The 23,082-nt window shown below is 36.9% G+C and overlaps 2 protein-coding genes across 3 annotated transcripts; both read right to left on the bottom strand.

The window, feature by feature from the left end:
- Positions 1 to 298: 298 nt before the first annotated feature.
- LOC107874723 (short-chain dehydrogenase TIC 32 B, chloroplastic) lies at positions 299 to 15,215 on the bottom strand. Of its 2 annotated transcripts, XM_047413940.1 has the most exons (10): positions 15,077 to 15,215; positions 14,486 to 14,635; positions 4,101 to 4,268; positions 2,467 to 2,698; positions 2,126 to 2,205; positions 1,447 to 1,600; positions 1,257 to 1,335; positions 968 to 1,055; positions 802 to 848; positions 299 to 709 (listed from the first exon to the last, which is right to left on the bottom strand). In XM_047413940.1, the coding sequence occupies exons 2-10, from the start codon at positions 14,496 to 14,498 to the stop codon at positions 545 to 547; spliced, it is 1,026 nt and encodes a 341-aa protein (XP_047269896.1). In that variant the 5' UTR covers positions 14,499 to 14,635; positions 15,077 to 15,215; the 3' UTR covers positions 299 to 544. The 2 variants fall into 2 exon arrangements, with proteins under 2 accessions (XP_047269896.1, XP_016576959.2); XM_016721473.2 differs by lacking the exons at positions 14,486 to 14,635; positions 15,077 to 15,215 and having other exon boundaries at positions 4,101 to 4,452.
- Positions 14,936 to 22,860, bottom strand: LOC107848814 (DExH-box ATP-dependent RNA helicase DExH12-like). Its single transcript, XM_047413936.1, is given in 8 exon segments — positions 14,936 to 15,666; positions 15,864 to 16,168; positions 16,452 to 17,484; positions 17,486 to 17,564; positions 17,567 to 19,544; positions 19,546 to 19,985; positions 19,988 to 20,599; positions 20,602 to 22,860. Coding segments are annotated over 7 exon segments (6,450 nt in total). The 5' UTR covers positions 22,769 to 22,860; the 3' UTR covers positions 14,936 to 15,666; positions 15,864 to 16,027.
- Between the last annotated feature and the right edge of the window lie 222 nt (positions 22,861 to 23,082).

Raw genomic sequence — 23,082 nt, forward strand, 5'->3', positions numbered from 1 at the left:
TTTTGGGGTTAGAGTTATTTGGAAATGTTGATTCGAAGGCAATCTCGAAAGGAAGTAACAAAATCAATAGTCATGTAATGCCTGAAAAAGTTGATGAACTTGATGGCATCCACTTTACTGGTATTTGTATAATCCAAAAGGTATTTAGTACGTGGAAGCAGAGGTGGTAAAGGGGCATTATTGGTGTTTTTTGAATTATACTCAATTGAATATTAAAAAATGCAAAGAGAAAAGGGAAGGCATGGTATGGTCCATAATTGTCTGGGACCATCAAAAAAGATGAATTAAAAGATCTAACTATTCCAGTGAAAATTCATGCTAAACTAGTAAGTAGTACAACTGTTTCAGTTCACTATTACCTTATTAATCTGTTGAAAAAGAATCACACATTTTTTTTAATATTTGAAACTTCGTAGTGATTCAAACTATGTGGGAATGGGCTAGTGTGTTCTTCTCTATCTTCATGGATATATCTATTTATTTACAGGCCTCTTCTCCCAAAAAATTCTTCAAGAACATGTTTTTCTCATTCCAAAGGTGGAAATTATCTGCGATGAATTAGGGCACGAGTGTGTTTCCAAAGTTTATGAGCTTCAATTTCATCATTAGCTAAAGCTGAGCAGTGACATTCGTTGCAATCTGCAAAGTATTTCCCACTTACTCCTCTTGTTTGTGGATTCAGTGCTACATAGCATGTACTTGCTGCACCCTGCCATTCCAAAAATTAACCTCAAACATTTGCTAGTTGTTTCCCACCCCCCAACACATTCTTTTTAGAAAAAGAGGCATATATAGACAAACCTGTGATGTTGACTTTAGAAGTTTTGATGCCATAAAGTAGAGAGAATCTGTGTAAAATTATGAGGAAAAGTTAGTTGTCTTTAATTCTTTCTGCCACAAAATTTCAGTGAAAAGTAAACAAAACAAGAAAAAGAAAAGCTCAAAAAGACGAAAAGAAAATGCATGCCTGTTATAAAGCCCTTGTGATCCCTTATTATTCCAGTTTTCACAATGCCTGGATGGACAGCATTGATTGCTACATTTGCATTTCTTGCCTAATAGAGATTCCAGCAAGTAACTTTTCAGTATCCAAACAGTCAAAAAGTAATACATGAGCAAAACAACTAGAGAATTGGCACTATAATTTGCCCGAAAGAGTCATCTTAAAACTTAAAAGACCGAATAATCTTGTTGCTGGAACTTATTCGTAGCGACCTCTGGGAAAAAAGGAAATAATTTGGCATACATTCATTCACCTTTAGCTGTCTTGACAATTCCTTGGCATGTAAAATGTTGGCCAATTTCGACTGAGCATATGCTCGAGTACCATTGTAACTGTAAGCAAGTAAGCAATTCAAAATAATTTAGATCAGTACTTGTTATCAATCTTTGATATGCTGGTATTAGTGTATTACTAATTGAGTTAGGAGTATAATATGCACTTACCTTTTAGGATTGAGCATTTGGCCGAAGCAAAATTGATCTCTTTTGACCCAATTGTGAACTACAGAACTAACATTTACAATCCTTCCTTCAATCCCTGTCTGCTCTGCTGTCTCTATCATCTTATCTACTAGCATCTCTGTTAGAAAAAAATGACCTGTCCAACACCATATATACCCAATCTAACTTCAATCTTGTACAATGTTCAAGTATTTAGTGCTTTTTTGAATTTAATTTCTAAGTTTAACACTACTATATCATCTAAAAGATAATTACAGGTCCGTAAAAATGGGATTAATAACTTGAAAAGTAGGACACATTACATGATATAACTTGTAAGCATTTTTTTTTTTTTTTATAATTTCCAGCGTAGGTAAGATGATCCGATTTTTTTCATTATAATAAGATTGTTATTTTTATTGTTGCAACTAAGGTGTGGCCTAGTAGTAAATAAAGTGAGTTTAAAATCAAAAGGTATTGGTTCAAATTCTAGTGGAGGTTGTTCCCATCTGTCCAAACCTTGGTGGACACGTAGAGTTTACCCAAGACTTATGAGGCAGCGGGTATATGCGCCTTGTGAAATTAGAAGATGTGCGTGCAAGTTAACCCGAACACCGTCATTATCATTATAAAGAATAAAGATTGTTATTGTTATCGTAGGGCATTATAGAGCAGGATTTACCTAAGTAGTTTGTGGCAAACGTGAGCTCATATTTGTCTTCAGAAAATTCCAACTTCTGTGAAAATTTGCCAGCATTATTTCTGCATATGACAAAAATTGTGACCAAGTATCATCAGTTAGTATAACAGATAGACAGCTGCAGCCTTAAAAGAGTCATACAGAAGAAATCAACAACTACATTCCCAGTGTATTCCCACAAAGTGGACTCTGTGGAGAGTAAAATGTACGCAGTCCATACCACTATCTCAAATAAAGTAGAGAGGTTGTTTCCGATAGACACCGACTCAGGATCATACAGAATAAAAGGCACAAGGAAAATTAAGTAGAAACTAGAGACATACATGAGAATGTGAAGAGGCAGTCCTAAAGACAAGAATTGTGCACAAAATCTTTGAATAGCACCAAATGAACTCAAATCAATCTCAAATAATATAATGTCAGCACAGGGAGTCTGCTTTTTTATGGCTTCCTTTAGTATGGCTGCCTTCTTCAAGTCCCTTGCAGGAATAACTAATCTTACACCCCTCTTTGCCAGCACCCTTGCTGTTTCTGCTCCAATCCCTGATGTTGCACCTGCCATTTTTAAGTTCTATGTACGGTCAGTGTAAAAATATTTACATAATCTAGTCTGTTTATAGGTATATCTTTTAAATAACAGTGTTGTTTGGATCAATCTGGGGGCACCACGACTAATTTCACGGGTATAGGGTATCTCCCACCAACACATATATCTATAGCTGAGCTCCTTATCACATGTTAAAATCCATTGATGGCGTAATTGTTTATTAAGTATATCGAATAAAAAAGAAGAAAATCTATATCATGCTTTGTCTAAACTTTACATGACAAAATGAATCTATGGATAGAGCAGTAATGCATGGTGATTAGAATTGTAATCTATGAAAATGTAGACTGCGATTTAAAAAATATAGATATTGAACCTTTTTGTTGTTAAAAATAGCATGATTAGTTCTCAGTACTGTCCAAATGGAAACTAAACAATATATATTTCTAACAGTATCTATGAGAGAATAATACTCAGCAGAGACAAGAATATATCTTCCTTAAGAAAAAATAATAATAATAGAACCACTTAGACCCTGTTTTCCTCTTTCCTTGGAGGCAGAGTGAACCAACTTCTGTCATTCAACATTCGCTAAATATTTTTTTTAATTATTATATTTTTCTCAAAAATAATATTTATATATAGTAGGTCGGCACAGAAGGGGAGCCATGGAATAACCGGTAAAGTTTTTGCCATGTGACCAGGAGGTCATGGGTTCAAGCCTTGAAAACAAGATAGAAATTCAAGGTAAGACTGCGTACAATACAGCCTTGTGGTGGAACCCTTTCCCGGACCCTGTGCATAGCGGAAGCTTTAGTACACCGAGCTGTCATTTTTTTATAGTAGGTCGGCACACACAAGTTGTGCAAAATTTTACGTATGCGCATTTTTTATCTCTTCCTTAAAAAGGAAGAGAGACTATTTTCGATAGATCATCGGCTAAAAACAGATGAAAAGGACGAGGAAGGACAGAAAGAGAGCTATATTATTTGAATGGTTTTGTTGAAATGTGTTACAGAGTATAACTGTTATCAGGATCCAGGAGACAAAATGATGAGTGGCAAGATATGAATCTTCCATAGTACCCTATAGGTGAAAAACTCAGGATACCATTGAGAACATCAATATTTTCGTTCAAAATATGATTAAGTAAACATATGAAGAAGTTAAAAGAATTTAACGTGTGTCTACTATTTATATATATATGTGTGTGTATACATACATAAAAATAATTTTAGACGACGAGGATAACTGAAGGATTTCTGTTCCATCCTGTGGAACTGAAATTCTTCTGCACAGATAGAAATAAACGAAATGAACGTATGATGCTCGACTTCATATAGTAGCAACTACGATTTATTTCCATCTATTTTCGCGATACAACGACATATAAGAATTTCGGGGACTAACCAGTGATAATAGCAGTAAGCTGAGAAGTAAAGGAAACTGAGCAAATTTGAGTGACTTGTTCTGCAGTTGTTTTAGAACCATAACCACTTGGACCAGCAATGCCTGCTAAATACTTAAGAGTAGCCTTCATGAGGTCACAACTTGGAATTTTGAACTGCAACATTGCACCTATTATTGAAAACCAAGTATATATAAATGCCTTGTAAACCTTATGAAAATCCATGCAAGAAAATTCAAATAAATTGGAACAGATCCCTATAATAATGTAGTAGTGTAGTATAATGTCAGAGTATTTCAACTAAGGCATAAAAAGTTTGTAGTGTTTTTATTTGACTATTTGCTGATATGTTATGTGATGTAGTATAGCACACGCACGCAATTATGTGAAAATTTTACTTTCTTGCTTGAAATAATTGCATGTCTGCCCTTATTAGTCTTACCTTACTTTTTCTTTTTCAACCATGTTTGGAGAAGGGTTAAAATTTGGCAAAATCCATCGCATCGCCAGGCCCCTTAAGTACGTAGCATCTTTCACTTAGACACCTCAAGTGGCCATTGGTCCCTTTTGGCACCTCAAGTAGGTATAAAGTGTGTCATTTTGACACTTTTTGCTGAGTTGGCAAGGTGCGTGTGACACACGCATTGAAAGCGCGTTTGAGGACCATTTTCGTAATTTTTTTATCTTTCTTCTCTTTTATTCTCTTTTCTTCTTCACTCTTTCACTAATAACACCATTAACATCACTCTTCTTCACAATTTGAGAAAATTTTCATTTCAAACATTCTTTATTAAAATTTTGTTGAGATTTCACAATTGAAGAAAATATCCATAATTGAATTGTCAACAATTGGAGGAATTCGAAGAAAAAATTTTGTTGAGATTGCCTTCATGGGTCGTCTTGAGATGATGATGATGTTAATGGTGTGCTTGAAAAATTTTCTTAAGATTGCCTATTATTTGCCAGAAAAAATGTGCTTGAAAAGATTAATAGTGTTATTAATGGTGTTATTATTAGCTTGAAAAAAAAAATGTTATTAATGATGTACAAAAATGGAGGGGCAGCAGGGGTGTTTTGGAGTAGATGAATTCGTACGTGAGGTGGAGAGGTTGTGGTGTTTGGAGAAGATGAGTTTGGTGCCTGTCATGAATCATCACAAAGAGGAGGAAATAAATTGTGTGTATTTAGTGAAGGTCCATCAATGGCTTTCTTATTGAAATTTAAAATTTCAAGAATTTAGAATTTTAGAGGGTGGGGGTGGGTTAGAAAAACAATGTTAGGGGTGGGGTATGGGGGTGGAAGGGTCACTTGTAATGACCCTTCAGGTCATTTTCCATATTTATGCTTATCTTCACCGTTTGAGCTTTTCCATGGCTGCCCCAAGTCATTTATGACTTGCTGGGACTGAGGGTTCGGTTACCAGACAGTTCATTTATTTTTTAGAGTCAATTCCCTGTTTAGAAGTCTTTATTGGTTTCAAATGGCCACCGATTAAAAATTTCAGCGAAACGATCTCGGATGAAAATTTTGACTGCGCCAGCATACCCGAAATATCAATTTTAGTCTAGGTAGAACTTTAGCTCGGGTCCCAATGCACCCGAGCTCATTTCAACCTATTAATCGGAAAGTCATAAAATCAAAACTATATATGTGAGCCTCACTTTTTGCCTAAACGACCTTGTATGAAAGTTTTGATGATTCCAATGGATTTGAATTGTGGTTAACACTCAAATTTCACTATTGGATCATATATTTTGGGTCCCGAATGAATTTCGAGGGTCAAAAACAAATTTTTAACTTTGCTGTCACAGGGTACCACGTCTGTTCGCCGAAGGGGTCTATAAATAGACTCAAGGTCGCGATTTTGGAGATTTTCTTTCACATTTGAGAACCTAAAACCCTAAATGGGTATGATAACTCGAAATTGAGTCTTTTGGATGTCTAGGGAGCTTGGTAAACATCTTTTATCATGATTATCATTCGAATTAAGGTAAGATTTCATCACTTTATTAGTGAATTTCATTGTTCTTGACCCAAAACCCCAATTTAGCTTAGGGCTTGATTTAGCCCCAAATTTCGTTTGTTTGCACCCATCAATTGAGGGTTATTCTTCCTTGGTGGTAGATGAGCATTGGGTTAACCTCGGAAACGCGATTTTTGTATGTGGGACCCACTTGAAGTTTTTGGTGTCATTTTTAAATCCGAAGCACAATACTGCAATATGGGTATCGTTAGACTCATATTGATGAGTAGATTATATTTTTGATAGTGTGATGGCATTTTGGAGATTGTGAAGTGAAGACGAGCATGTGGTGCTTGAAGTGTGATTTTGCGGTTTAGCCTTGAGGTAGGCTTCTGTCTACTCTTCTTCATGGATGATGTATGATATTTATTGCGTGTGAATGTGAATGTTAAGATTGATATTGGATAGAATGACTTAGTATTGATTATACATATAAGTTTGGGGATTAGATGGGAGTTTTGACCCGTACGTTGAATTACTTAATACCCTTGTAGAATCCTATTGCCTTCTCCCTAGTTTGGGTAAATTTGTAGCATGGATATGATATAATGCTATGCACGAAATATGTTTTTAGCATTTGAAGCATGATTTGTATATTTAGCCTTATTGGGCTAGTGTGATAGTTTTGAAACCGTAAGTTTGGTAGAGTTGACTTTACCCTTGTTTCTAGTCGAAGTTACTATCTTATGCGTTAATATGACTTGCTTGACATCTAGAGTATGAACTAGATACCTTAGCCTAGTTTGGAGCATAGTATGCCTAATAATGGAAATTATGGATTAGAAGTGAAATCATCCGGCCCACTTAGGCCAAGATTTGTGTTAGCCCTTGTGGGCTTAGTTGCAGATAGTAGACCTAGTTGAGACTAATGAGCCTTATTTATGAGAATTACTTGGTGAATTGATAAATTGTGATGATTTTCGTCGGATTATGATTAGTGGCCCATAGAGATGCATTTTCCTCTTTATTATGATATTTGGCCCCTAGAGATGCATTTTTCTCTTTATTATGATATTTGACCCATAGATATGCATTTTCCTCTTAATTATGATATTTTGCCTATAGAGGTGCATTTTCTTCTTTATTATGATATTTGGCCCATAGAGATGCATTTTCCTCTTAATTATGATATTTTGTCTATAGAGATGCATTTTCCTCTTTATTATGATATTTGACCCATAAAGATGCATTTTTCTCTTAATTATGATATTTTATCCATAGAGATGCATTTTTCTCTTAATTATGATATTTTGCCCATAGAAATGCATTTTTCTTTTTATTATGATATTTGGCCTATAGAGATGCATTTTCTTCTTAATTCTGATATTTTGCTCATAGAAATGCATTTTTCTCTAAATTATGATATTTGGCCCATAGAGATGCATTTTTCTCTTAATTATGATATTTTTTCTATAGAGATGCATTTTCCTCTTAGTTATGATATTTGGTCCATAGAGATGATTTTCCTCTTAGTTATGATTATTGAGCTTATAGAGACGATTTTCCTCTTGGTCATGATGCATAACCTATAGATATAAGATGTCTAATAGAGGCGATATGCTTGTTGATATTATGCCTCCTAGATGTGAGATGCCTCCTATATGTGAGATGATTATAGATATGCTATGATTTATAAATATGATTATTGATATGAGCTCCGAATATGTATATGGGCCTAAGGCCATGATTATGATATTGTGATTATTTCGAATAAATTAATGGGTCAAGGGTCGTGTTATGGTACTGATTAAATATCCAAGAAGTGTTTATCATTGTGAATTATGTGATTGCGATTTATGAATATGAATATGTATATGTTTGTATACACATCTCTTCGGTATGGGACGGAGGAAAATGCGGTATGATGCTTATTATTCCATTGATTGAATACTGGTAATGACATGCATAGGTTTGGTACGTTCATGATTATTTATCATTATAAATGATATGATTATAGTCGAAATATGATCTTATGGTTTTTCTTCTTGTTAGACGGTTAAGCTATGTGGTAACTAGTTGTCTATTAGCTAACTATTGCACTTGATGGCTAGGAAGCTAATGTATTAGTTAATGAATCTTGCTTAGTTGGAACATGGTAGCTAATGATGGTCAATTAATGAATGATGTCATTTAATAAAAGATGGTTAGACGACAAGTAGTAATGTGTTGTCTAGTAATGATTAACAAAAATAGGATGAATAACTGATAATAATGAATGGTGGATAAATGACGGTTTTGGTCTAATGATGAACCTAGACTAGATGTTAGATGTTGTCTATTAAATGAATAGTGGTTAGTTGTTATCCCGTGAATAAGGATTATGTGAAGGATAATGTTTAGGATAATAATTAGAGGTTCTGTGATGACTAGCGAACTAGCGGTTTAATAATAATAAATGTTGGTTAGCTAATAACGAGTAATTGGGATGTATTGATAAGATAGATATCTTTACGGTTATGAGTATATCGGCTTGCGTCTGTGCACCTATTATATGCCTATATTTATGTGTCGAGAGTTATGATGATACATTGATACCCGACAAGGCTGGAGGATATTATGATGATATTGATATTCGATTCGAGTCCGGAGGATACTATTGAGATGATATTGATACCCGATAAGGTCGGTGGATATTATGATGATATTGATACCCGGTTCGAGTCTGGAGGATACTATTGAGATAATATTGATACCCGGCAAGGCTGTAGGATATTATGATGATATTGATACCCGGTTTGAGTCCGGAGGATACTATTAAGATGATATTGATACCCGACAAGGTCGGAGAATATTGTGATAATATTGATACCGGGTTCGAGTCCGGGGGATACTATTGAGATGATATTAATACCCGGTGAGATCGGAGGTTGATAAAGATGATGATGGTCCTGATGAGGACAGTTATGATGCATTGTGATATTGATGGTATATTTTGCATTCATTCCTGCATGTGCATCGCCTATCACTAGTATGCACCTATGTCTATCAGCCGGTATGGGATGGTTGCATAGATATGGGTGAATAATATGCCTTGTGTTAGTATATATTGATTGAACCTATCGAGTCTGGGGTGGTGGGGGTACGCATAGGCTCGGCTAGGTATTTGGTTGTCCAAAGTAGCTGATTATTTACGATGTTATTTATATTATTATTATCATTATTATGACTAGCTTATGACAGATTGGTCATGGATCCGGTATTGGGATTGAGGTATGTCTTTAACCTTTGCTATCTTATGATTACATTACTATGCACGATTATTCTATGTCTAGCCATATGGATTAAAAATCCTGAGTATATTGGTATTGAATCCTGATAGTATTACAAGGAGGTCTTAAAATGAGAACATGACGATCTATGTTATGTTTGAAATGACCTCCTGTTTATATGTATTATATATATATATATATATGAAGTCATCGGATATCCCTTTTTTCATTGTTCATATGGTATAGTCGTTCCTTCGCCTTGTATATTACAATATATCTTTCTTTCGCTCTTTATCTATATATTGACCTGGGATATACGATATAGCTTTGGCATATATTGAATGTAGCTGGAATAAGATAGTTCACCTTGATACTTCCTTAGTCTTATTATGTTAAGACTCTTGGACATGAATAGGATAGTTGTCCCTTGCTATTCTCATTGACTTATTACATGATTTATGGACTCTTGGTTATAGTTTTCATTCTGTTTATATGTTGTATATATCTACTTTATATTTGGAGCTCAGTTGGCAGTTTCCTACTGAGTACCATTCGTTTGGTACTCATACTACACCTCTGCAACCTGCAGATCATAGTACGAGTTATCGCCGTTGATGTGTGCATCTTGTGGAGTAGCCCTGATTCGGAGACTTAGAGTGAGCTCCTGACATTCGGAGTATTACTTATCTCTCTCTTATGTATTAGACTAGCCTCTAAGTTGTATTTAGAGGTAAGTTGAATCAGTGTATTTCTCCTTAATATATCACTTTTGTACTCTTATTATGTTTAGAAGCTCTTGTAATAATACCACCAGATTTTGGGATTCATCTATGTATTGATCTTTATCTCATATATTCCACATTCTTTTTCTTATGTTATTCAGTACTCCGTTACTAGTCGTTCCGGACTACAGGTTGGCTTGCCTACTGGTGGGTTATGGTAGGCTCCATCATGACCTGAAAAGTTGGGTCGTGACATTAAATGATTTTGGGGGGGTGGGGGGTAGGGGGAGGGGGCGGCATTGTTGTAGAAATTTTGGAGAAGATGATGTTGGGGTAAGGGGAGGGGTGATTATTGATTTAAAATTTTTTTTTTTTTAGAAAAATGACACGTGTCAGCATATTATTTGTCATTTTCTACATCATCAAGCGCGTGTAATACACGGACACAATAATTCAGCAAAAGGTGCCAAAGTGGCACACTTGAAGGCCGCTTGAGGTGCCAAAAAGGACCAATGTCCACTTGAGATGCCTAAGTGAAAGATCGTGCGTACTTAAGGGGCCTGGCGATGAATTTTGCCTTAAAATTTTTGTTGTTTCAGGGCACATACTTCGTTTCCACCAATGTATTCCTTTTCTTTTGTTTAAGGTAATGCTATATATTATTAGTTTGGTTCATCGAGGATATGATGTTTGATAAGAGGGAGTGGAGGTTGAGAATGAAAGTAAAAGTTGAGTTTTTAGTTAGAGGTATTTCGCTCTCTTTCTCAGTGTTCAGTATTATTCCTTTCTTTCTCTTATTTTTAGATTTCTGTCATTACGTGCTGTTTCGCCTTGGTATCTTATTATCTTATTGTCATTTATGGTTGTCGTTATTGCCTCTGTTTTTACTATTTGTCCAATCAAGGGGTTTTCAAAAATAACCTGACCTTCTCGAAGATAGAGATTATACTTTACCCTCCTCAAATTCCACATTAAAATTATACTGAATTTGTTGTTTTTGTTTTGTATTGTTAGAGTAAATTTACACTATCAAGATCACTCAAATGCTATCTACAAGTAAACCTCCTTAAATTATGTAATTGTATTCTTGTAAATAAGACAAATTATCTACTATAATAGGTAAAAATGATATGATCCGTTAAATGCCCTTTTACTATCAAGTAACCTTCCGGAAATTACACCCAATGATTTTTAAAATGAATGATCTTGGACTTTAACTCATGCTTGCCTCATGGACAAACCTTCAAGGTCAAAAGTCAAAACTTACTTAACTTGAAATTTTATCCGCGAGGCAAGCGGGTTTAAAAGTTTGGAAATCAATTGTTAACCTCATGAGCTAGCTTTGGGGGTTGAATTAAACCCAAGTTCCCATTAGTATTGTGGAACGAAAAGTAGTATTGATTAAGATCAAAGAATCTATATTAGTCAAATTATTCTTATAAACAATATTTTCTAAAGAGGCTAACACAAACATGACAAGAAAAATTGACCATAGGAAAATAAACTCCAAAAAAGAAGGAAAAGTAAAAAAAAAACTTATACTTTTGACATGTCTTCATTTGTGGAACCTTCGGTGGTCACAACATGGTGAAAAAATTGACATGTAAACAAAATGTCATGTCTATTTCAACTTGATGTTTGTTGTCTTACTATTCATTGATTAGTCCAAATCCCATTAATTAGGAATATGGTAGTGAGTGTCTGCCTATAGGGATCTTTTTCACTAGTTTTTTTGGAACTATTGTATATTGTCCTTTTCAAACATCTTGCGAATTAAGAATATTAAGAATGAAGTAAATATGATTAGTTTCCTAATTACATTCTAATTAAACACCACACATGCATGTACTCAAATAAGTTTGTCTCTAAAATGAGAAAAATCTCAAGAAAATGAGATTTGTCATCATGTAGATAGATATACAGAATGCATCTCACACGTGAACATCTAGATAATTTGATTACCACAAAATATTATGAACAATAATTACATTTTGTATGTATGAAATTCTGATGATGAGAAATAGTAATAGAAGACAAAAACAACATGGATTTTTAAAAAAAAAAAATCTGGACAAAGGTGCAAAGCGTGCCATTCACATACTTATCTCTTTTGTTTTTAAGAGGTCCCATTTTTGTTTTGGTTGGAAAATTAATTTTACTAATTTTCATTTTTCCCAATGGGAAATGATGGCAAATGCTGGGGAATTACAAGACTAGAAAAGAACATTGAAGTTGACTCCTCTAAAATGGAGTTGTGAACTGGCTATGCACTTTGGTCCCATGGGGACCCTAATTGATAAACAACTCTCATTCACTTGCTTCTTGTTTTGGAAACATTCATCTTTGTAATTTTCACATGTGCTTCTCTCCTTTCCCAGTTTTTCTTTTTTAACGATCTCGCATACGAAACTCACTGATTCGATTAATTCAGATTTGTACATCATAAAATACATTTAAGGGGACAACACATCCTAATAAGAAATTTAATTTCTCAAGACTCAAACTCAAGATATCTAATTAAAAGTAATATAGGGATCTCATCCCATCCCACCACATTCCTCACCAAAATCAGTAATTTTTTTTATCTAAGGAAAGAAATTATTCAACTTTATTTAAAGTATCACATAAGAACATCAACCTTAATATCGTATAAAGCCACTAAATCATTGAACCTCATCGTCTATATGTATTTAGTAACGAAAATGCACTCAAATAATTAGTGACTATCTACGATATTGAGCTAGCGTTTAGCTATAGATTCTCAAATATTTTTGGGCGAAGTTTCACCATGTATTTAGCCATAGTATTGGAGAAACATATTTTACTTTTAAAATTTTTCCAAAAAATGAAATTTGACTCAAATACTAGTTTTTTCTAGTATTGAGAAATTTGAATTATTTGTCAACAATATTTGTCAAATAATAACAAATTGTATAGCCAAACATTATTTACCAAGTTTTATTTTTCCAAAAACTACCCATGCCCAGACGGTTCGTGTAGTAATTGAATGACTTTTTTGTTAGAAAAATGGATCGTTAACTTTTATATTACTTCCTTTAAAATTGAGTGACTGATGTAATAAAAAAGTTAAATGACCATTCCTTCGTGGTCGGTCTTCTTCCCTTTTCACTTATTGGTACGTCCATAAAGACAGAAAATAAAGGGTGTTGAAATGCATTGAGGTAATAATGTCAATCGTGTGAAGGTAACGAAAGAAGAAAATAATGAGCAAAAATAAAAATTCTTAACTACTCTGTAAGCTATAGACTTAATAATTCCTTCAATCGGTGGAGGAATAGACATGGTATGTATGATCAAAATTCAACTGTAAAGTCAGTGGAAATCATTCACTATTAAAATTTCAAATCCCAATCATTTCTTTTCCCAATCTTTCTTCAGACAATTTTAATACTAATCGACATATATGTTGTAAAGTTTTTATTTATTCATTTTTCTTTTGGTGATTTGACAATGGAACACACTCGACGATGCTTTCAAAGATAATTTAGTTTAATTAGTAGAGTAATCACCACTAATCTTTTTGAGTTCTTCAATTAAAGAAAACAATAAATTCCTTATACTTAAAATAATTTAGCAGGTTTTCTGATTTTAAGTTGACTATTTAAGCCCTCTATACTTAGTAAAATTATTGAAAGACAATTTCAATCACTTTCGATATTTTTGCTACTCTGCCAATTTTAAAAAAAATTAAAGATTGGTATGTTGTCCTTCCTATAGTGAATAGGGATATTGTAGAAGGTGTGCTTACATACAAGCGTAAGAGCACAATACTAGTATTCTAACATGCCCCTCAATCGACACGTAGATGCATGAAATTTGATTAGATCTCAAACAGTTTTGGGTTTTTCTGAGTTCTGTTAGGACTTTAAATATAAAGTGCACATGGACTTCATCGAAGACTAATAATAAAAAACACGAATAACAAATATACGGACAAAGAAATTGAAAAAAGAGTTACAATAAAGTGAAATATCAATTTTTTAGTGTCAACTCTTTAGGAGAAGTTTATTGGCAAGGAGAAGTTGCCTTAGAAACTTAATGATAACACTCTTGTTTCAGGGATTAAGCGCGCCTTTGACAGCACTGGTCTCACATGCCCATTTACAACGAACCGCAATAACATTCAGAGGGAGAGAAACAAGAAGAACACTAAACTCATCAGCCATAACAGCATGGGGGTCCTTAACATCAGAACTACAACAAGATGGCTCAATGCGTAAGTCAGAGAGTGACTGAGCAAGTAAGGAGCAAATAGTCCAAAGCTACTTCATAGATGATATTGCAGGAGTATGTCAACAACATTTTCAGGTTCATACAGTATGTAGAATGTTTATTTTGACCATGAGATTGGATTGTCATAATCAAATCGAAAAACAAAGCTATAGGTATTAACATAGGAAATGCAAGCTTACCTTGGATTTTCATTTGCTACATTGGAGCAGTTTTTCCCATCTTGTTTCAAATGTTGCATCTACCCAAGTCTCGTTATTAATGGATCAGCTATGTTCTCATTCTTTCAGTTATTCAGACAGATTGACTTTTGTTGCTCTACGTTTAATTCTCTGCAAAAAGGAGTCTTAAGTGATTTAAGGAACTCAACTGAATCCAATCACAGGAACAGACATATCTATGTTACTATGTTCATTTCTAACGTGACCAAGTAGCTAAATATTGTCAAGATTTTATTCTACAACTTTCCTTTTTGGAACTTATCAAAAAGGAAACGCAGTAGTGCTTTGTTATGTGAGCTAATAAGTTAGAAGCTCCTATTAGTTGAGGAAGGGAGGTAGAAACTAAAGGAGGAAATAGATCTGATAGCATAATAGTCTTCAGAAGGTAGTTTTTTTCAACTAAAAACATGATTGGCAGTTTAAACTGTCTTTTATTTAGATTGACAATAGACTTAACGCTCTAAAATGAGGATCTATGAGCTCATTTCATCGAGGTCTATGTGAACTTCCACAAAAATAGAGAAGAAAAGCAGAGAAAGAGTTTCTGACTACCTCTTCCTATCACACCGATAGAATGAGTGCAACCATGGCAAGCAAGACGCGAATAGAGCTGTCTTTCACAATAGGAGAGAATACTTCATTGAAGTCCACACCCTCTCTCTGACTATAGCCCTTTGCAACCAAGCGTGCGAGGAATTTTGGATGGGGTATTCGAGCCTGCTGCATACGATTAGCCAGCCTTGCAGCGGCAAAAGGATTAGACGTCCCCCCATGCTACGGTTCCCTGCGGTCCAAACCCGGTACTGCTTTAGGTTAGGGAGCTGGACGATAATAGCTCCTCCGCATCCCAAAGCACGCTGCCCTCCTAGGCGCGCATACTTGTGCAGGTTCAGGGCAGTGTGCGGCATGAAAAAGATGGATAGGAATAAGAGAAACAGACCTCAGGTCTGCAAACCTTGAAAAAATGGATGGTGGTTATCAGATGCAACATCCCTCTGTCGTCTGAGACAACATACAAAACCCCATCTCACAGTAAGGCAATGAAAACACATCAGCTCTCTCCTTTCTGGTTCCAAAGTAGTCAAAACTCAGAAGGAAAATACCCAACTTCCTCATGTATAGTGAACTTCATCTCCTCCTGACTGGTGAACCAAGTGATGCAGGAATTGGAATTAGGTTTCACGAATTTTACAAAATGTTATAGTAGAAACAAGTGCTTGATAAACTAATGAACAGTTGAAATATGCATGAAAAAGATTGGTGTAAGTAATAGTTTTATCCAATTTGTGAGAAAGTTTTGGCATTAAGATGTAAAATATCAAGTGCATAGCAAGTTTACCTCAATATTTGGTAGAATGCACAAGCTGTTACTCAAGTATCTTTTTCAATAATCAAATTCAGGGCATATTGTACACATCTCCTGCTTTGTATAGCTGGAATTAACGATTTACCGGTCAACTATGGTGGAAACATCAGCTATACTGTTAACTGTTTGAAGCCTATCTATGTTGATTCCCTGCCTCTACAAATTATGTAAAAGCGTAAGAAGAAAAACAAAGGTAATACCTTTACTGAATGTGAATCCATACTACTGCTTTTAGGCATAACGTAAGCAGGTGAATCCTCGTGATTAGCTTCTATCCACTGAAACAAATATAATGCCTTCAAATGGGAAGAAAAATAGGCAGAAAAATATAGGATATGAGACAAGTAACCAAGCAGCATTTCAGGTCACATTCTTAAAGCTAAAAATAAACTGCATGACATTGTGAAAAAATTTAGTTAGTAAACAATTTAAAATAGGATAAAACAGCACTTAGTCTCAGTAGATTGTCTATAGGTAACACATCAACCAGCTGGGCAAATTACCAAAAAGTAAAAGCTAAATCACTCTCTTCAACTGTCGTTTTCACTCTTCAGCACATACCTCTTTTACATCAAGTGCAAAAATATGTTCCTCATCACAACCTAGATAAGAATCACACATGAAATACAGTTTGTACTTCCTCGTTCCAGCTTCAGCAGGGGCAGTGAAATCAAGCTTGATCCTTGACTTCCTATGAAGATTAACCCTCTTAATAGCTACTAATTGGTTGCTTTCAATATCACCAACAACAAGCCACCATCCTTCTTCCTTGTCTTTAGGATATTTAGGCGCAAGCACAGGTCCAACCTCACTTCTACCCTTAAGATCTCGCTCTAGAGTCACCTGTAAAGTCACATTGTCTCCTGCTCTTACATTACCACCGCCAAGCACATCATATGTCAAATCAATGTATGGATACCCCTCACAGAAATGGTCAATATCCATAAGCTGAGACTCTGACATTTGCAAGAGCTCGTCTCTCTCATCATCTTTCATCTCCACTAAATCAAACACTCTCTCTATTTTCTTTCCATGATTCTCTTGACACTTCTTAGCCAATTCTCTTGTGAAATGTGGAAGTTGAAGAAGCTCAGAATCATGCCCCCACATTCCTTGAGTGATCATCTGGCTCACTTCCATCGCTAGAAGTGCTAGATTCAGTCATCCATTACTGGATATTACATCAACCATTGCTTGAAGCAGCCTACTAGCAGAAAGAATTACCTCTTGCTGGTCAGAAGCAAGATTTCCACCTACCGTTTGCCTAGAGAAGTGGGCTTGTAAAAGAACATTAGCCTTGACATGAGGGTCTGCATATTTGGGATTCCCGAAGGAGAAGCGCTGATGATTAATTAACCTTCTTATCAACTCCTCTTCACCAAGTCTTATTGGAAGCTGTTCATACTCCGTTGCTGAAAGCAAAATTTCAAGCAGGCCCTTCAACTTTGTTGTGGAGGTCAAAGAAGAGCTAAAACGTTCTATGGTCATGTAACTGATGTAAAAAAATGACGCAATCCTGCCATGATTCAGGGGAGAAAGAAAAACGTCATCTACCACAGTAACACAATTGCTAGACTCCAAGTCACTGATCGTGCTCTACTAGCTCTGAGAGGTGATCTGAAATATGCCTGTGACTAACACCCTGTAGATTATAGTAGTTTGGATTCTGAGTGACCTTCTGTACATAAATGTCCATGTAAGGTAATCTATAGCATCCTGCTTGTTCTGAATAACTCCAACAACCATCTCTGCGTTGAAATTGTCATGGAGATAGTGCTGCAAATGGCTCTCAACTGAGAAAGCTTCACATAAGAACTTCTTGTAGTAGTCCTTGCGTGGTTCATGACACAGGATGATACACTTCCCCGACCTATCTACAAGAGGTCGACCGGCATGACCCATCATCTGCAATAAATTACTCACTGGATAATCACTGTGCACATTTTCCCTACCATCATGGTACTGCGTTCCCATAACAACCACCAGATGGGCAGAGAGGCCCACTCCCCAACATATTTTACTGCTCATTACACATACTTGAATCCATCCAGTTTCAAATAATGTCTTCACTATATCCTGATCTGTGCCAGACAAGCTTTCATGCAAGTAGCCTACACCATACTTAAGTGTCTCTTTTAGCACAGGCTTATTGATCCTCTCCACAAAAGGCTCCAGCTGTGTTCCACAATTCAGCAAAAACACAGGTGTGTCTTTGCTGTCCATGCTTGAGTAAGCCATCAGATCGACCGCAGCGAGGCATGCATGCTTCCTCGTGGGAACATACACTATTGCTCGTTTTCCGTTCCTTGCATGCTGTACTATTGCAGTGTACGTGGGTTTTGTCATGGCTTGCATCCTAGCTTCAAAGTTAACAATATCAACACCCTGAAAATGTATCTCCAGTGGCACAGGCCTGACACGAGGAGGAAAGTTGAAAATTCCATGAGATGTAGCCCCAATCCACCCCCCCAAATCCTTGGCATTAGCCAGGGAAGTTGACAAAGCAACAATACGAATATTGTTCTCAACCTGACTTGAGATATATCGCATTCGAGAGACAATCACCTCAAGCACTGCACCGCCTTGGCCACCAATCAGGTGCAGTTCGTCAACAATGAAAAGACTTACTTGCTGAACATGCTTGCGCTGTTTCCAGCGGCGAGATAAAGCATCCCATTTCTCAGGCGTGCTAACGATTAATTGACCCTTCTCTAACAGTTTTAAATCAGTCGCCTTTTCCCCAGTTAATTTAACCACTCTCATTCCGAGAGAGTCCCCAAATTTTTTCTTCCAGTCACTGTACCGCTCCTTAGCAAGAGCCTCAAGGGGAGCGATATACACTGCACGTAAGATACTATCAGGTCCTTTCCGATGATTTCTCAATATGGAAAATTCAGCACAAATGGTCTTCCCACTACCAGTTGGAGCTGCAACCAAGACGTTGTCATCTGAGTTGTAAAAAACTGTAAAAACCTGAGTTTGAACTGGATTGAAATGCTTAAAATCTCGGTAAAGCGCTTCATAAACTGGATTCCTCAATGCAGTAACTGGTAGAGGTTGCAAGTCTAGTAAATCGGTGGGAGGAGGATACATCTCTGGAAAAATCAGGTGCCAGAAAGAAACTGGTAAAACAGTCTGGGACCCTATCCATCTGTCAGACACAACACGGATGAAGTATTGAGGAGGCAACAGTTCATAAATTGGGACAGTGAAGCTCAAAGTATGGTCCTCATCAATGTACTTCTTCTTCAGCATGAAATATTCATGATGAAGGATACGCTCTCTATCGTTATCTTCTACAATAACCCAGAAAGGTTCTACATAACCATGGACCTTGTCGTCCCACTGGAAATCTGGTGTGATAGTCAATTCTACTCTCAGGACCGAGCGGGTAATTGGTTGAACATGTGCTGCAAGGTTGAGCTTTGGGAACTGATGAATGAACTTGTGAAGTATTCTTCCCTCCTTTGGGAAACGAATAAGCTCCCCTAATTCTTGTGATGAAAGATCATAATACTGGTCCCAAGCCAAATCTTTCTTCTCCAATCTCATCAAGATTTCATTTGGAATGCCATGGAATTGGCGAAGAGGTGTCTGCACACTCCACATCCTCTTACTTATCATCTTGCACCATTTCAAGACCTTCTCAGCTAAGAGAACCCATCCTCTTTTCAGAACTATTTTCCCATCCTCTTTTCAGAACTATCTCAAAAAGGGCTCGCATCAGACGTGCAGCACTCTGTGTTATATAAACCATGTCGGCTGCCAAAGACAACCCTTCAAGCTTCAGCTGTGAAATATATGCCTGCAGTAGAACATTGATCTTGGCACTGGGCTCCTCAAGACTCTCTTTTATCGGAATGGGAACACGATCCAGAAGCTTTGCCAATTCTATTCTCTCATCCTGCCTTACTGTCACACATTTGAACTCCTCGCTGAGAGAGAAGAGTCTGCAAAACTCAATATCACCCATTGTTGGTTTCAAGTGCTCATTGTATGTGGAAATTGTCCCATGAGTTATGTAGTAACAGCTAGCAATGCGACCCAAGTCAGTTACCTGGAAATATCCACTCTTCTTATCATACTTAATCAGGTGTTTTTGTCCAGTAATGCAGCTGCAGAATGAACCAAGTCAGCACACCTTTGCTCCAAAGCATCTTCAGTTTGGAGACCATTCGCAGGAAGACCATAAAGACTGGGATTTCGTACCATTCGAACATAGAGGTAAGTATAGAGGATCCACTTGCATGCCTCTTTGGCATTCTGCACCGTTCCAAGGGCAATCTCTGCGTTCAACTGATCAGGCAACTTAGATATGAACTGACTTTCAATAGGAAGTTGCTGATTCATTAAAGAAAGATAATATTTCAGTTCACTGTGTCCAGTTATGACGATTCCTTCACCATAAGTGTCATATTGAGGCCTTCCAGCACGGCCAAGCATCTGCATAATATCGAGGGGACTTAGTTCAGTCCAGGCTCCTTTCTCAGGGTTGTATATCTGGGTGCCTTTTATAATGACAGTATGGGCAGGTAAATTGACACCCCAAGCTAAGGTTGCTGTTGACACCAGAACTTGCACATGGCCATGAGCAAAGAGTTCCTCCACAAGTTGACGATCAGTCCTAACCAACCCCGCATGATGAATTGCGAAACCATAGGATAAAAGATCCTTGAGATCATTGCTCTTGACCAGATCTGTGTGAGCTGAAGAATCTCTCGAGTGAAACTTTCGTCCTTTAAAAACTTACCTAGTGTGTCATTAGCAAGTGCAGTATCTCGTATTGCACGAGCTGTTCTACTTGTTTCCTTTCTTGAGTGGACAAAAATAAGCACTTGCTGCTTTCCTGCCCCACTGATTACCTTCTCATTGCAAACATCATTCATCAGCTGGAATCTCTGCAATGGCTTCTCAACTGTGATTCCAATATACTGTTGAGCCAAAGGGACAGGCCTGTAACTATTGTCAAAATGGAAGAGGCCTTTGTTTAGATCAACTCTTAAAAACTCTGCCACATCCTCAAAATTTGGAAGAGTCGCTGACAACCCAACCAGCCGGATATGCTCTTTCGTGGTCTCAATTTGTCTGATAGTTCTTGCAATTATACTTTCCAAAACAGGACCTCTGTTATCATGCAGAAGATGTATCTCATCAATGATAAGAAGTTTAACAAGCTGTGTACATGTGCGATCACCCGACTTTCTGGTTATGATATCCCATTTCTCCGGAGTTGTCACAATAATTTGAGTTTCTTCAATCTGTTGACGAGTCAGTGATTGATCTCCACTCAATTCTTTCACAGTGACACCGTAGGGTTTCAAACGCTAGGAGAGATTGTCAACTACTTCAGCAACAAGGGCTTTCATCGGCGCCACATAGACAATCTTATAATTGTTATGACTGAAAGATCCATCTTCCTTACGGTTCAATCCAATTTGATGAAGTATAGTGAGCATAGCTACATTAGTCTTGCCAGCTCCCGTGGGAGCACACAGTAAGATATTCTCAGGGGAAAATAGGGCAGTTTCATATACTTTACTCTGCCCCCTGTTCAATTGAGGCATCCCAGTGAAAGCTGGTTGTGCCCACTCTGGAAAGGAAGAGATGTGCACAAGATTTTCTCCAGGAGCTAACAGCTTTGGCTTTAATGCTGGCACATGAACTTCCTCATAACCCTTCATACGATTCCTATATGTTCCTGCTGGAACCTCACAGTTTTCATTCGCCATCAACAGACCACCCTGAGGGAACGCAAGGGTATCAAGATCGAGCAGTGGACGCTGGCTCATCCACCAACCGTTATCATGATCTTCACCATCTGCACCAGTCATGTCTTTAACCTGCCTAGCTTCTTCTCTTCAGCTTTTCTCCAAATTCTTCTGTCTCTCTTTCGTAGTTTCCCTAGTAGTAGCATGCAATTGCTCCAATATTGCAGCATGTTCTGGCCCCAACTCCAACATCTCTTGTTCGATTTTAATCCTCTTTTCTTGGTCTTCAGCCCTTGCAAGAAGAGTACACCACACTACCTTCAGCCTGTTGCGCATAAGATACTGGATGAGATTAAACTCTTCATATTGCAGATGCACGAGCAGGTTTGTTTCCACTTCACGATCATCACCACCTTGAGCAAGAATTTTAAAAACGTCTTCAGCAAGCTTTTGACTCTGTCGCAGATCGATCTGCTGCTGCTCATAAGCTTCAGAAATCTTTCTTTGAAGCCAATAAGCATCTATATTCCGAACATTCAATGTCATTCCCTCATCAGCATCAATGCCACTACCCATGCCAGCAACATCATTAGCTTCCAGCTGCACATAGTCGTCATCATCTTCTTCATCATCATCAGGCACCTCATCAAAATCACTTTCCTCTTCATCTTCGTTGTCCTCAAAATCAACTGCTACACCAACATCAACATCATAAAGCGCTTCATCATCACCACGATCACATTGATAATCAGTAATAAATCTTCCAATCGACACAAACTTATCAAATACCTGATTCGATATGCGCTCATTCAACACCTTCTCAATCTCCATCTTTTTCTTATCAGAATCAATCATATTACGCACAATGTTAAGAGGCTGTCCACATAATTGCTGCTGAATCAAACTCAGCATCGCCTCATAAGCCGACTTAGTTTCCTTAGTTTTCGGCTTGTAAACTCCTCCTTCCTCTGCTTCCATCCAATTAAGAACAGAACTTTCCTCCTGAATCCTCGATTTATTCGTGTTCTGCATAGTGCTATCACAAACAAATCGCTCCCCTTTCCTCTTCTGTAATTTCTCCGGCAACGTACTCCTGGAAACACGATCTCCAAAGTTTTTGGGATCAATTTTTCCATGCAGAGACTCAGCTTCAACACAATCTCCTGCCATATTCAATTGGAAATCAAAAATTTTATTGGCTTAGTTAGTTTTTGTTACACAGGAAATACAGTGAATGAGGTCAAGTTATAGACGAATTTATACGTTAGCAGTCGTATACATTAGACAAAAATAATTCTAATTCAATAAGGTATCAGGGTTACTATTGCTATGAAAATAAATGTCAATTTATTCTAAAATGCTTGGAGAGAAAGTTAATTAATTGCTTGGAGGCCAAGTTAAGTATGAACCGACCTACCTGAGTCCCTTGATAGATTAGGATTTGGTCATGAGAGGCTGATTGCATCAATACATAAATCATTTTT

Source organism: Capsicum annuum, chromosome 6 (assembly GCF_002878395.1).
Source record: "Capsicum annuum cultivar UCD-10X-F1 chromosome 6, UCD10Xv1.1, whole genome shotgun sequence".
Lineage (NCBI taxonomy): Eukaryota > Viridiplantae > Streptophyta > Magnoliopsida > Solanales > Solanaceae > Capsicum > Capsicum annuum.